Source organism: Parasteatoda tepidariorum, chromosome 5 (assembly GCF_982258835.1).
Source record: "Parasteatoda tepidariorum strain Cologne lab strain chromosome 5, Ptep-v5.0, whole genome shotgun sequence".
In the NCBI taxonomy this organism is placed as follows: Eukaryota; Metazoa; Arthropoda; class Arachnida; order Araneae; family Theridiidae; genus Parasteatoda; species Parasteatoda tepidariorum.
Window position 1 is genome coordinate 28,330,320 of NC_141759.1, and position 16,445 is coordinate 28,346,764.

Here is a 16,445-nt window from a genome sequence, read left to right on the forward strand (position 1 = left end):
ACAGATTTAGCTCACAAAGAGAATCGTTAGATAATTCTACTGCATTTTCAAAATGCTGAAAAAAATAAACAACAAATACAAAACCTTGTTACAAAATGTCATTTACTCCCAAGGATATTGAACTAAATTATAATGAGTAAAATATTTGGGATTCGTATATTGATACAAACTAAGGTAGACAACGTTAAAGAGCACAAAAATATTATTAAAAGCAGACAGCTGTTTCGGATGCTCAAAGGGCAACCTTCATCAGTGCAACAGAAAACAATAAGAGAACAGAGTAAATATATATAGAAAGATGACGTCACAAGAGGGTTTAGGCCAACGGCCACACACAAGAGGGTTGGCCGTTGGCCTAAACCCTCTTGTGACGTCATCTTTCTATATATATTTACTCTGTTCTCTTATTGTTTTCTGTTGCACTGATGAAGGTTGCCCTTTGAGCATCCGAAACAGCTGTCTGCTTTTAATAATATTTTTGTGCTCTTTAACGTTGTCTACCTTAGTTTGTATTTTAGTACAAAGGTCGCCCACTTTGTGTATTTCGTATATTGATCTTTGTAATTGTTCAATGATGAAGTACTGCTAGGAAATTGTTTTAAAGAGGTAGATAATACATTTTCCATAATTAGAAGCATTTTCATGCCTTAAAACATCTTCATTTTGTTTATCAAGGTGTGATATACATAACTGAAAATTCTAATTTAAAAAAAAGTAGAAAATTTAAACTAGTATCAAATAAAATATAGCCTTTATTTATTCAAAGTATTACATTAGATTTTGATATACACAGTTTATTATTTGTAAACCTTTCTGTCGTTTAATGGCTGCACTGGTCTATAAATGTTTAACATATGACATTTATCAGCATCTGGTGTACCTTCCGGTACCGAATTCAAAGAAAACAGCTGATTCAACTGAAAATAAAAGCAAAAATAATACATTCATATGGACTGAGAATTTATAACATATTTCAGTAGTTCGTCGCAGGAATCTGGTTATCGGAATAATCAATTTTCGCTACTCAAAAGTTTTCATTTCTGTTAAAGTTTTCGCGTATTATGTTTGCATGTTTGATTTAAAAATTAGTATAAATCTTTGAAAAACAGACTTTTTTATAGAAATAAAATTACTAATAGCTATTATCAAACATTAAAAAGAAAGCTGACAAAAAATATAAAACCGCAATTTTTTTCTGGATTTAATTTCGAATTAAACAGAGGCCTTACTTTTTTAATCCTAATTTGATAAATAAATTAATGCTTTTCTTAGTTTCTTTTTTATGATCCTGTAGTTTCAAATAGCAAAAAAAAAATATTACTGAACAATTTTCGCATTTTGAAACCTCAATTTTTTTAATTGTAAAAATAAAAATTCTAGTTCTTTTTGGAATTTTTGTTTTAATAATGTAAGAAAGAAAAAGCAATTTTTAAAATTTACTACTCAAAATGAGTTATTGGCAAATGCAACTTTTTAATTAAGAACAAAAACTTCTCTCACTATTTTCTTTTCTAGTACATTTAATTTATAATTTGAATATATATATATATATATATATATATATATATATATAAATTCAAATTATAAATTAAATGTACTAGAAAAGAAAATATTGCGAGACATTTTACATCTTAATTATGTATTTTGAATAAATATTGAATTTCAATGAGTCCAAAAGCTGTACAAAATGCATACCTGCCAACTTTTAATCCCTTCCATTATCATTTTTCCCAGTGGTATTAAAATGGAATTAAAACTTCAATTTTAAGCAAACATTATCATTTTTCCCAGTGGTATTAAAATGGAATTAAAACTTCAATTTTAAGCAAACAAATGCGTTGTATTTGAAAAAAATTAAGTTTACAACCATGATATTATATCATGGTTGTAATATATGGCATATTAATATATGGCATATTAATATATGTGCTTAATTTTTGAAAGAATAGTGGTGATCAAAATCATTTAAAAATTAGGTTTATAAAAGAAATAAATAGTATATATTTACTACCACTTTAAATATGAAAATAAAATGTTTTGTAGGTATGAGTTGGCACGCATGAAAATGTTTGTTGGAAAACAAACGTAAATCTCTTTGCATAAGCCAACTACTATGTTTTCTGCAAAACGTTTTATACAGTGGTAGATAATCAAACATTAAAGCTTATAGCATTTTTGATTAATTTGCTATTAATTTAAAAGCTTCACTAATATAAAATAAGATCAAAATAGCTTTTTATATGAACTTTTGAATTATTCACATGTTCTGGTGTGAAAAAATAGAATTAAAACAACTTTTCTAAACATAGAATTACTCATTGAAGCTTCATTGCTGTCAATCGAAGAAATTATCCTGCAAAGCTGAGAAAGGTATATTAGCATAGTTTTATTAGTATATTGTATTGTATTAGTATAGATTAGTGTAACGATGGCAGTTATACTAATACAGAAATCTATACTAATACAATACAAATTATTTTTTACTAAATGAAAAATACAAGGTTTTCCTGAATCTTAATTTATCTTAAAGGTAATTTTTTTCTTCTTCAAAATAACTCTTGGTGGTTGAAACATAGAAGTTGGTCACCATTTTTAACCAATAATCAGTCCTTTGACTCAAAATTTATATTAAACATATTTTTTGTACTTTTTTTATTATTTTGAATTAATTAACGTCAAAATAAGCAAAAAATACTATTATTGATGTTTTAACAATTTATGGTGTGGAAATATAGCACGAAACACCGGTGTCTTCTTCTGCGGTAAAGGTAAACTTTTCCATACATGGCTTACTTCTTAACTAAAATTTTTTTAAATTCGCTCTTATTTGAAGTTATTTAGATTTAATAGAATCAGTTATTTATCATTGAAATTTCTCGAATTTACAAAATTGGTAATTGATAAATTTTTGAATGTGAAAAATAATTTAAAGTACTTTTTTTGGATTTCATATTTTAATACAATCATAATTCCGCTAATCTAACTTCCGATTACTATTAGTCAATTTTCTACAACTGAGAAATACCAAAGCATATTTTTGATGGTAAATTAATTGTCAAAAAAACCTTTGTAAGAGTCACCGGTGTCAAAGGGATAAAAAAATTTCAAACACCCAGAGGAGCCTTTTATACTTCATTTCATCACCAATTCTTTCAATTCTCACCATAAATATTTTACCACCAATACATTTCGTAACACATTGCTGACCAGTCACGAGTTAATTTGTGGTTTCGTGGCCAAACGTTGGTGACCGGTCACGAGTTAACTCGTGTTCTTGTTAGCAGTGATCTCGTGGTGACTATTTTAAAAAGTGGCCGTAATATTCCTTACTTTTCCAGTCGCCCTAGCTAATAATAAAGATTAAGAGGTCTGATGACAGCTGACGCGGGCAGGCACCTTACAAATTACAGATCGTCGTCGTCGGTGTACTATTACACATAAGTGATTAAAAATTGAAAAATTTTAAAGATTATTTAAATTGTTTTGCTTCCACTTTCAAAACAATAGCCGGGCATAACATGTTTTCAGAAAAGTTGCCGGTGAGTAATGTATTAAAGATAGGAAGAAATCTTGACAATGCACACAAAAATTAAAATGAATCTGTACATACTTGATAACTGCATACAGCTTTCTGATTTCTGCATACCAACCATGTGATTCCTTCAATACATGGAGGAAAACTTAAGGAGCCCTCATATCTGTAGAAAGGACAGTTGTTGTCAATCAGGTCTTCCAGATAAATCTTGCCCCGTCTATGCGAATCTAAGCTCAGCAGTTGAATTTCTCCTTCGAAACTTTGTCCTTCATATTGAAATGCATCCTTAACTGACAAAATGTTGTATAGAGCTGAGTTTAGTTGATGGGTTTCCTAGGCATTGAGAAAGCATGATTAAGTTTCTTTTTGAAAAGCTTTTTTCTATCTATAAATATATATAGGTTTATTACTAAGTCTTTTTAAACGTCATTGTTTTGCATCGTTATACTAATTGGTTTTATAAGTTCGTATAAAAGTCCATCAATATTGACTCTGACATTAGTGATCCTAGATGATATTTTATGATGTAAATCAATGTCCACAAAAAAAGATACTGCTCTCGAGAAACCTGAAGCAGAGAATCATTAAAGCATCTGCTGTCACGGATCAATCCAGAATTACCAGGAAATATTTTGTTGCCTTTATGTGCTTCTTGCAGTTGCTCATATAAATATTTCATTCTCTTAATTGAGCTAGCAATATATAAAGCTCAAAAATATGTTATAAAGCTGAATTTTTCATACTCTTAAACTTACTTCTTTCTGTCTATGACGCTTATTTAAAGGTTATAAAGATGAATTTTTATTCTCTTAAATTTGCTTCTTGCAGTCTTTGAAACTCACATGAAGGCAATAAAGCTGAACTTACGTACTCTTAAAAGATGATTTTTGAAGTCTATGGAGATCGCATAAAAGTTATAAAGCTGACTTTACATACTTCTAAATGTGCTTCTTGCTGTATTTAAAACTCGCATAAAGGTTATAAAGCTGAATTTTAACGTTTTTAAATTTGCTTCGTACAGTCTTTAAAGCTCATATAAAACTAAATTTAAGTATTTTAAATTTACTTCAATTTCAGAATTATATATTTGCCAAAATTTTTACATAAAATATTGAAATTGTAACGAATTTTTTCAACGCGTTGTATAATTTAAATTTAAACTAAATTTTAATAAAAAATTCTCCATTTGTTTTTAAAAAGAAAGAAAATTATGCTATTGATAAAAAAAGAGAGCAATTGGTGGAGCCATGAATGATGATGCATAGAATTACTTAACGTTATGTTGTTATTGTCAGTATTCAAACTGTGATAAGCATTATGGATTAATCACACTGATCCAAAAAATCACCACCACCTTAAAAGCTTTTCTACTGGTCGATTGCATGAATTTATCATTAGATTTTTAACGAATTCATTGACAAATCAATTTGAACTTCAATTTACATGCACGAGCAGAAATTTCGAATTTTACATTCCACAACTGCAATATTGAGCAATTAAATTTCATATCTAATCACCATTTAGAATTTTTAAAAAAACTTTAAAAAAAGAAAAGGCATCACTCTTTCCTAAATTTATTACTTTACCAAAATAATCGAATTTGAAAAATACAATGCAAAAAGAAATAGCAAAATATTTAATATAAATTATTATTTTATTAAAATTAGTAATTAAATGCCCTAATCGGATAGCCTGGTTGGCAGAGAGCTATACTCATGCTCGTGAGAACGGAATTCGAATCTAGCCGACTGAAGACTCCCTGTGTAATAAATGGTACCCGGTGAACATTTAATCTGATCGGTTACAAAGTTCAGAATGTTTCTATAACAAACTATGACTCTGGAGATACTGAATTAAAGATTGGTCGTTCTCTGTTTCTGGTCAAAATCACAATCTGTGGTAGAATGTTTGAATGGGTCCCCCTGTAAACGTGTGTGACGAATGGGTGTGGTAGAAGTCGAATGCTTGTCCATAGATTGCGTCACTGAAAAACAAGAACAATCTCAACGCTTGCCTTAATGGGTAAGACAATAACAACAAATACCCTAACTAGCGACGCTTTAGTAATCACTTCATATAAGTATTTGAGAGAGCTTTATAAAAACTTGCTGCTTAACTTTACTAACTTGCTTTAAAACTTGCTTTATAAAAACCGGCTGGTTTGAAAAACTTGACAGTGGTATAGAAAATAAAACAAACTTCGATCATTCAATAAATACATTTATGATAACACAGCCATTTAGTATTTTATAAAAAAAATACATGTCTAAGAGAACTGAAACCCTTACCAGACCACCAAGACAAATAATATGAATTTACTACAACGCTATTAAATATTTCTGAGAGTCATCCTTAATAATATTGATAAGCCATCAGTGTAACAAATGTCTGCCAATTAGTCAAAATTTATCGATAATTTTTGCGTCAAAAATAATAAAAGTATTCCAATTGTCTTCTCTAGCCCGCTATCTATGTTAACCCCCTCTTCCGTAAGCAGGAAACTTGTCAGCATTTTCTATAACCTGCAAGTTAATTTGAGACTTCTATAAAGGTACAAAAGAATTTCGCAGAATTCGGCAATATCTCAACATATGCAACACCTGATTTTTAATAGCATCCCAAATATTCAATAATCACTTTCTCCAAAAAAAATTTTTTTTAAAAAGGTTCGCTGTTTTTTCTTAAACGATTATAAAATTAGGAACCTTGGAATAGTTATTAATCACTTTTTGTTTTTAAAAAATTTGATTTAAGAGCAGATTTTGCGTGTGGTACTAATAATCTTTCTTAATGATAGTGAATAAAAAAATTATTACATTTACCTCAAGGAATCCTGCAACAGCAACTATTTTTCCTTCGTTCTCATGAATTAAATTAGTCTGTTTTAAAAAGGAGAAAAAAAGGTTAGAAAATGATTAGCATATGCAAATAAAGTAAGGAAAATTAATTAATATTATACATCATGAGAGAAATTGCCTTTCGGTGGTTGACCAATGCCTCCTATAACTGAAAGCCTCCACACGGTTTTTTATAGGTAGTCCGATCAGACCCAGGGCTAAAGAGAATACAAGGGGCTAGTTCACTCCGCTCTTAGAGCTGAAGCTACGATTTCCCTCCTCATGACGTCACTGTGTCTACAGATCTCGGAGATCGCAAGCAAAGATATGATAACTTTGCATCTTTCTCTTGTAAAAATAAGTTAGACTTTTTCTGGTTATTAGCCTTCAAACTTTACGTAAATAACACATTATTTCCGTTCATAAACATAGTTCAAAGAAAACTTTCTTGTTTATTATATTAAAAAAATACCATTTTAAACTTATAAAAATGTTTAGCTAGTTGGTGAAAATGACACGATAAATACTTTATTTTAAAAAGTTCAGTTTTAACTTTAACTATTAACCCTTTCGCGCCGACTGTCACAAATATGTGACAGCAAAAAACCGTATCAATCAGGGTAAGAAGATAAAACTGGTAATCAAAGTATTTCTTTAGCAGTTTATTTGTGGGCGGAGTTATAACTTTTTTGATTTATTTAATTCACCATTACTTTGTTCAAAATAAAACTATTTAGTTATGCTTTGAATTAACATTGATTATATATATGATTAAACTAACAATAATTAAAATAAAAGCAAAGTAAGTCTGTCAAATTAGCAACGACTACATTTAAGTTACCGTTTTTTATTTAATTGCAACTTGATTCTGATTTTGTACGAATGCTTTTCTGAATCACCCGTCCCCAAGGGGTTAAGAAAAATGAAGGCATATATCGACACTTTTTTTATCTACATATTCTTTTATAAAGATAAGTTAAGTTAAATTTAGAATCCCTGATTTTAAAATATGTCGTTAATAGCAATTGTTCATACTTAATCATTAGGAAACATCAACCTTAAACGCTAATTACTGAAACAAAATAATAATTTAGGTTCATAATGACATCAGAAATTTTACAATTGTTTAGAGACATTTAAATTTACGATGATATAATACATAGATATTTAAATTGAAGAGAATATAATTTTTAAAAAAAATCATAAATATTTAGAATAACTACATTAAAAAATATGTTATGAAATTAGGAGAATTTCAACTATATACTATATATTTTATTTATACTTTTTACTTACATTTTAATTTTCTTTGACTTTATCTATTTTTTAATTCTTTTCACCTGCCTTTCTTTATGAAGTAGCGAGGCGGTTTCTATTTAGATAATGAATTTTTATAAAACTTCTTTACGACAGAATAAACGTATTGCGGTTTTATATTAACTGTGTCATTTCGGAATCCATTCTTTACATAGTTGTTCATTTACTTTAGGGAACACGCGAAAAATTATACTTTTTCCTTTTGCTTTTATATCAGAATTTTTGCAAGTTGCAATCGCGCAAACTGGCATTTAGATAATAGTTTTAAATTCTTGTAAATTCACTGCAAAAACTGAGGAAAGTCATTATAGAAAATAACAAATGTCTTAGAATATCTCGCAAAAAGAAATGATCCAATATTAGTTAGAGCTAGTAAGGCTAAACGCTCCGTTCTTGAAGTAAAAGTGTGAGCTTTGCGCCAAAGTGACGTCACTAGAGTGACGTCGGAGGATCGGCGCGGCAAGAGATACTTCAAAGGAGTGAACCAGCCCTTCTATTCTCTTTAGCCCTGGATCAGACCACTGTGAAGGATATCCACTTTCGGAACGAGTCATTTAATACAGAATCTAGTTAAAATAAGAAAGTGGTATCAAATATATGACTAAAAATTTGTTTTATTTATGAATATTATTGGTTTGCCTTATTCACTTGCCAGCCACTACAAATTCAATTCTCAAATATATATGATGAAATTCTCTCAATTACTTTTATAAAAGGTTTTGGGTTCAAGCGCACAACTGGTTCCCTTTTTAAATAGTCTGCGCGGACTACTTATAAAAGACCGTGTGTAGGCTTTTTGATGTAGGAGGTGATGGGTAGACCCATTATTTCTATCTGTGTCACTTTATATTGACGACAACCATAATTCCATTACAATAAGTATACTAAAATGATAATAATCACTTTCTAGTGGATGATTTTCACTCTTCTGATTTGCTTTTAAAGTAAGCAATATTCTTTTTTCCTCCTCATACGTAGTAGCTAAAGTTCGTAATTTTCGAGGAAACTTTTCCTCAATAATAGTAACATAAAGATTACAGGGATGAATTATAGGGAAAAACCTTTTCAGTTGTCTGCCCCTAAAATTTTAATAAACTGACTTCAAATATATTTTTTTATATATTATGATGGTTAAATTCTTTTTAAATCAAATTTATTAAATGAAGAATGAAGTATCAATTAAGCGTACCACTGATGCCACCTTAAATGTGAAATCTTAAGAAAACCTAAAAAGTTGATAGCATAGTACTTAAGTGAGAGGAGAAGAATTTTAGCCCCTTTATTTTATACATAAGAAAGGCTATGCTCATGGTCAATATATGGGATATTGGGAGACTGACCAACTTAAGGTCACGGGCGTCGAGCAACTGAGTGTTTACTTTTTCTTAATGCTTACCTCCATCGTATATCTTCCATTATTTATCACGAGCTCCGATCCTTTGTGTGTTTCGTTACCCCAATGGAAAGCGAAGTGTTGTAATGTATACTTCTTACCGTCAAACGTGACTGACCTTTCAACTCCATCTTGAGGCGTTATAACAACTGAAAAACACAGTATTTTATAAGAATTTAAATAAAATTTATAATCACTATATTTTAAACTTGACTATATGAGCACCATACAGCATCAACTCACAATGATGTCACTGTTGCAATGAATTACATTTTTTTAAAACAAACAACCTATAGCTTTTTTTTTATAACTGTCAACATTCCTACTTGTTTGCGAATTATGTTTATCAAATGTAGGACATGTGGTCAGTTATTTCTTCCACTGTCCTTAAATTTCGTAGAGATTTATTTTTGATATCATTATAAATCATCCCAAAGAAAATAAATTAACAGTAAAAATCATCATTGTCTCCCTGTTTTATTTTTTTATATACATGCTTTTGAATTATTTATATGAAGGTAGTACATATTATTGACGAAATGATCAAGATAATTTTTATCATGCTCAGTAATCATATATTACTAGCATGCATTAATGTAATCAATCAAATATGTATGTCTTCAAATATGATTAGCATTAATAATTAGATATTACAAGCATATATGTAGCAACATTTGATTAATAGTTTACTATGTGAGCGAATATGCATATGTTGTTGTTGTTGAATCCAATGATTCTTCGACAAGTCAAGCTATCCAGCCAATAACTTCGTTGTAATTTGACAAGAGAGCACGGCTATCGTGAAAGTTTGGCAAACCCTGGTCCCTCTGGACAGAAGTCCAATGATTTAACCACCTGGCTATCTCGGTCTGAATCTGTACATATTTATTACTTATCAATATAGTCTTTTTTTAATCAAATTTAGTAAAGAACAAATAAAAATCTATTCATTTTAAGAATGCACTCTTGAAAAGAACCTATAAGTTTAGAACTATCGTATATTATGATAGAAAACTGGCAATTATGAAAACACGTCATAGACTCTTTCTGAAATGAACAAATCTTAATAAAGTAAAAAAGAAAGCAAAACTTACTTGCTGAACCAGTGTTCCTTATAGAGACGTTGCCGATAGGTTCATCGTAGCCATTAAGTTTAAGCCTCTGACGCGCTCCACTGCTCTCGGTTTCTCTTGTTATTATGTTAACGGGAGATTGAGATGTTCCATTGCAATTAGGATACTTGTCAGCCCAATGCTGTGGACCTAATGAAATGAAGATATCAAATAAGTATGTAAGCATGTACGCCTAATCTGATTCGAAAGATTTGTTTTTATATTCATGTTAGTTTAAATGTGTTAGAGTCATATTAATCCGGGGTGTACTGAGATGTTTTTTAATTTATTTATTTATTAAATTTGATATAAGCAGTTGCAAATAATAAAAATCCTTGGGATATTAGCAAAGTTCAAAGCTTATGAGTATCAAAACGGAAAGAAAGTAATGCCTGTTAGTAACACAATTTCATTTTTGTGGTTTTATACGGAGCGAAAGATTTATGCGCTCTGAAAATTCTTAGCAATTATATATGATCGAGGCTGTTAATTGGTAAGCTTTTTACAAAATATTTTATTGGGTGGTAGACAATTAAACACATAGTATTACACATAGCTTTCAGTATTTTGGTGTTATTTAATTTTGCAATGATTTTGCGAGAAAACTGGAGCAAAATTGCTTTTTGTATAAGTTTTTGAATCATTCCTGTGTAGCAGCGAGGACATTTATTTTAAATAATATTTACTTAACGAGGAATAGCACATTAAAACATAAAATTAGTTACCACTAGAAAAGCATCTGACATTGCTATCTAAACAAATGAGCCCTTGTATCCTATCTTTTTTTATACTTAATCGAAGAGATTATTCATGAATCAATACAGAGAATTGTTAAAGAGTTTCAAGTAACACATCGGCTGATAAGTTTCCGGTCTGACATAGAGATGGCGCCCTAAATGCAGAATTAGTATTTGTTTAGCAAGTCCTAACCTTCAAATAAAAGGTGTCAAAATTTTATAATGATCTGTAGATTGGTTTTAAAGTTACAGTGATTTTAATCTTTGGCCTCAAATTAGGCGTTTGTTTCGACAATCACTTTTTCATTCGTGCTGAATCTCTTACCGGCGAACATTTTTTTCAAGTCTGCAAACAAGTAGAAATCATTAGCAGCCAAATCTGGTGAATAGGGTGGACGCCGGTGAATAGGGGGTGTCTGACACAACGTCAAACAGCTCTCGGAATCATCAATTCGTTGTTGTTTTTGGTCAACTGTTAAGCATACGCGGCACCCACTTCGAAAACAGCTTTCTCATAAACAAATATTCGTGCAAAATAAAGCCTACACGCTCTTTTGATATATTTAGAGTATCAGCTATGTCATGCAACTTCACTTTGCGGTTTTCTATAACAATTTTGTGGACTTTTATTATGTTTTCCGGATTAACATCATCTTTAGGGCGTCCAGAGCGTGGCGCATCTTCAACATTTGTACGACCACGTTTAAAATCAGCAAACCAGTCAATAATGGTCGATTTTCCTGCTGAAGAACCCGGATAACACTAATCGAGCCAAGCTTTAGTTTTTACCGTGTTTTTTCCCATTAAATAACAATGTTTAATAAGAACACGAAATTCTTTTTTATCCATTGCTTCAAAAATATAAATTGGTGTTCGATTAAAATCGCTGTAACTTTAAAATCAATCTACAGATCGTTATAAAATTTTGACACCTTTTATTTGAAGGTTAGGACTTGCTAAACAAAATACTAATTCTGCATTTAGGGCCCCATCTGTATGTCAGACCGGAAACTTATCAGCTGATGTGTTATTTTCACACAAAAAATGTACTACTCTTGACGCATGCTTACTTACACTTTTTATTGTGCAATCTATGGTTTATCCACAGACTATCTGAACACATTTTTTGTGGAGAATTTTCATGTTGAAGTCAGTGAAATGAAATTTGAGTAAATAGCATTAAAAACTCTAATGTAATAATGTATTTTTTCATAAGAAGTGCAAGTGAAAAGTAGTACTTTTTATACAAAAGAACCAACTTGCTAATATTAGTTCGTTTGACACGTCTTAACCGATAAATCTAAAAAAATACATAGAACACTATATTTAACTTTTCACTGTAGCAATATAAGAAGCTTAAATAAGTGCTACTACAACATTTTATTTTTTGTACTCAAAATCCTTACAATCGCTTAATTATTTATTTTATCGATTCCTGTTTTAACTCATTCATTTCAGAACAAAAAATGATTAGAAAACAAATTCCTCTCTTGTTAAGATAGTATTCTCAGATGTGTAAATAAGTACAGGTTAAAAATTTTACTTTTTGTACGTGATCTCATTCTATCCAGTGTGACGAAATACGTCAGAAACAGTATCCTACTCACCTTTTTAGAAGAAATTTTCTATTCCCCCTCAAAATACAACCATTTTCTTTTTTTAAAAAAAAAGGGGGAGGTAAGAGCAGAGAGGAGAGTAAAGTTATTTTCTGGTATCATTTATAGTTGCGCAACAAAGCATATTGTTAAAGAAAACATTGTAGATAATTTTTTCAACCGAAATACTTTATTTTTTGCAATAATTACTGGATTAATACAATTCTTCACAAAAACTCTTATGCATATTTTTGAAATCATTATTATCATACACGGTTCTAAGTGCTAAATAACTAGTTTCTTCTTTAAAAACATTGTGGTTAGACAACAGTTTCAGTAATAGCATATGTCTTCTGCACGAACCAAAAAAATTTTACCCACCGGAAATTAACAGTATGATTTTTGTATCTGTGTTAGATTAGTCGGCATTCTATGTAGCCGAGAGATAATAAGTGAATGACTCATACTGGTAAAATTAATTAATTAGAATTTCAAATAAATAGAAAAAAATTAATATTAGAATAAAATGTTTGACTATACAATATCTTACCATTAGGTAAGTTTGAATCATAAGACCAATCCTTGTCTCTTTCAGCAGGGCATTCTTCGGCAAATACTGTTGCACAACCTGTAAAATATTTATGTGCTTTTTGCAACTTTTTTTTAATTAAAAAACATCCAATAATTACTTTGTTACTTAGTTTTTAGGGATTTAAAAAAATTACACTTACTAATATTCGATACTTACTAGTTTTAAATCAAGGTTCCGAGATTCCATGAGAAAAGTGGTTGCAGAATTAATCTGTTTCATGCAACTTTTGGAACGCAAGCAATAAATAGCGCATTGGTTATTGCCACAGCATTATTATAATGAAAAATGCATATTAACTTAAATTTATTATAGCTTAGAGTATGACTTATCCTCTCATGCTATTGTAAAACCGAAACCATAACTTTTACGAATTCCCTGCTTCAACGCCGTTTGTCGAAGCTCTGTTGCCAAGGAAAATAAAAAAAAAAAAGCCATAATGAAGTGCCTTACACTTGGTGCAATGCGATGATTTTCAGCTACCAATATAATCTTGCCCAAATGAATTATCTGGGCTTTAGGACATACAAATAACTTAAATATTTTAAAAGTTATTAAACTTTTTTAAAATTCACCAATTTGGCGACATTTTCCCACCTATATTAAAATTAACAAATTCAGGAAAGCAATCCAAAGTATGGATCCCTTAACGTTAACCCTTTCCACTCGAGAGGTGACTGTCAGTCACCACTGTCACCTGTAAATTACCCACCACTCCAATTGTGAAATTCTTTTCATCTTAATGTTTAGCTACCACTTCATTCAGTGATCCTCGGATTTTATAAGGTAAGATAGCAAAAATTCTTTCAAAATTTTAGTGGTTGCATCCATTTTTTTAACAGTGGAAAGGACTACGAGTGCAAAGGGTTAATTTTTTCTTATTCCGTCATATCTCAAGCATTTTTTAAGCGAATTAAAATCTTTTTGCACATAATTATTAAATTGGTTTGTCCAAAGAATGTACAATAATTCCATGGAAAAAATATATTTTAGTAAATATTCATTATTCTTTATTATTTTTATTTAATACTAATCGAAAAAAGCTTACATTGTCAGTTATACAATTTTGTGCATCGTTTTAAAGTATCTAAATTTTCATGACAAAATACAAAATTTGAGTGAAATCAGTTGAATAGTTCCTGAGAAAAAATATTCCAGAAAAGTGGTATACTTAGAATTCGATTTTGAATATATATATATATATATATATATATATATATATATATATATATATATATATATATATATATATATATATATATATATATATATATATATATATATATATATATATATATATATATATATAAATATATATATATTATACAAGATAATTTTTAATGGATATCAAAGTTTTCGCCAAAGGTGGCAAATAATAGCTCGGTTATGAACTTGTACTGTCGTTGAGAAAACTGTTTGTAACTGAAAGTAACTTATATCTATAATATGTGAATTTAGGATTTTAAAGTTTTAAAAAAATTGTTTTTCCTACTATGAAATATTAATATTTTAAACATGTGTATAAGATCTATAACCTGGGTAGTTATTCTTCAAAATGCTAGTTAGACAATTTAATTTTAGACAATTATTCTTCTTACTTCAATTGTTAGTTTAAAACTATTTTGTAAATTCTTCCTCAACGCTCATGAAGTTAGCAATCATGTAGAAGAGAAAAAATACAAGACATTTTCTTATCAAGAAAATATTAGTATTTAAAAAAGAGAATATAAAAATATAAAATAGTAAAAATGGAAATAACTTACAAAAAGAGCAAATAACTAAGAAAAATGTTAATTCCACAAAATTTTTATAATCCATGGTGTGTTCGATTACTTAGAATTAAATGCAAGACTTTATTGCAAATTCACAGCTCTTATATGCATATCCTTTCACTTCCTGTCATCCAATAAATGTTACACAAGTTATAAAATAGTTTTATTGGCAAACAAATGTTGAATTCTATTAAAAGATTAGGACTACGATAAAAATTACTTGGCAAATTGCCAACGGTATTTCCCTGATTTTAAAGATTACCATTGATAAAAATCACTTACGATAATTAATGCTGGTGACATAGTACTTTAAAGGCAACTCTCGTCGAGGCCAGTTAAACAAACTGAATCTATTTATAAATATTTACATCAATTCATGCACAGGGGAAATTCGAACGGAAAACTCCGTTTCATAATTCATCATAATTATTTTAAACTCGAATGTTTTCTTTTTTATCACGTTTCATCCAAAGAATAAAATTAAAGTCAAAATATCCTAAATAAAGAAAGTATTCTGTATAGAACAGTAATTTCAACTGACAAGAACTGATCGAACGAAGTGTGTATTTTTTAAACCAATGAAAAAAAATAGACATGTTACCACGTTTTACTGTCGTTTACTGTAGTATCTAGCATAGTGTACCACAAGTTGCAGTGCCAGAACTGTATAGGTCATTGGAAACCTTTGTGAACTTCTGTTTATAACAATTCCAATGAGGAATTTCATATTTTGAATTGATTATTTGTCATTAATTATTAATCGCTCAAAGAAGTTTAATTTAAAAAATTTTTAAGTTATAACTTAAAATTTTTTTAAATTAAACTTCTAAAAAAATGTAAGGCATAAAATTTAGACTTTTATAAACATGTCCGTATCTACGTAAATATCTTAACTAAGCTTATGAAAATTTATGCAATTATTGCATGTAACCATATAATAAAAATGAGATGTTTAAAATTCCGAAAACAGACACTAATCTTAATCACGCAAAAAAAATATACATACAGGTAGCCATAAAGAATAAATTCTCACCAAAGAAACCAACTTTCTCCAGACATCGGATAAATATTTTCGAGTGGAAATCTTTTAACCTCTTAGCGCCCACCGCCATATTTATAGGACAGTTTCCTTTTTCAAAAACGTGGTAGGTTTTCAAAAACATGGTATATTGTGGTAGGACAATTGTTGCAATTTTGTCTTTTATCTAGGAGAATTAAAAGTTTCCCTTCCACCATAATTTATTAGTGATTTAAGTTTCTATCACTAGATATATAACTATAAGGTTCAGGAACATTTCGAACTGAAATGGTAACAAATAGTTGATATTAGCCATTTAGTTGAATAACATATTATACCACTTTTTTCATAAAGCCACTTTTTGCACCACTTCAATATAAAAAGTCGGGATGAAACTGATTAATGTATGATTCTTGGTTTAACCCTTTGGGGACGGGTGATTCAGAAAAGCATTCGTACAAAATCAGAATCAAGTTGTAATTAAATAAAAAACGGTATCTTAAATGTAGTCGTTGCTAATTTGACAGACTTACTTTGCTT

General features: G+C 29.6%; 1 protein-coding gene across 1 annotated transcript; it reads right to left on the reverse strand.

Annotated features, from left to right (window-relative positions):
* Positions 1 to 734: 734 nt before the first annotated feature.
* On the reverse strand, positions 735 to 15,035 carry LOC107448171 (carbonic anhydrase 1). The gene is made up of 7 exons (XM_087163589.1): positions 14,879 to 15,035; positions 13,077 to 13,154; positions 10,177 to 10,344; positions 9,086 to 9,231; positions 6,358 to 6,414; positions 3,611 to 3,868; positions 735 to 917 (listed from the first exon to the last, which is right to left on the reverse strand). Exons 1-7 carry the CDS (start codon positions 14,931 to 14,933, stop codon positions 798 to 800), a joined length of 882 nt encoding a protein of 293 aa, XP_087019715.1. The 5' UTR covers positions 14,934 to 15,035; the 3' UTR covers positions 735 to 797.
* Positions 15,036 to 16,445: the final 1,410 nt, after the last annotated feature.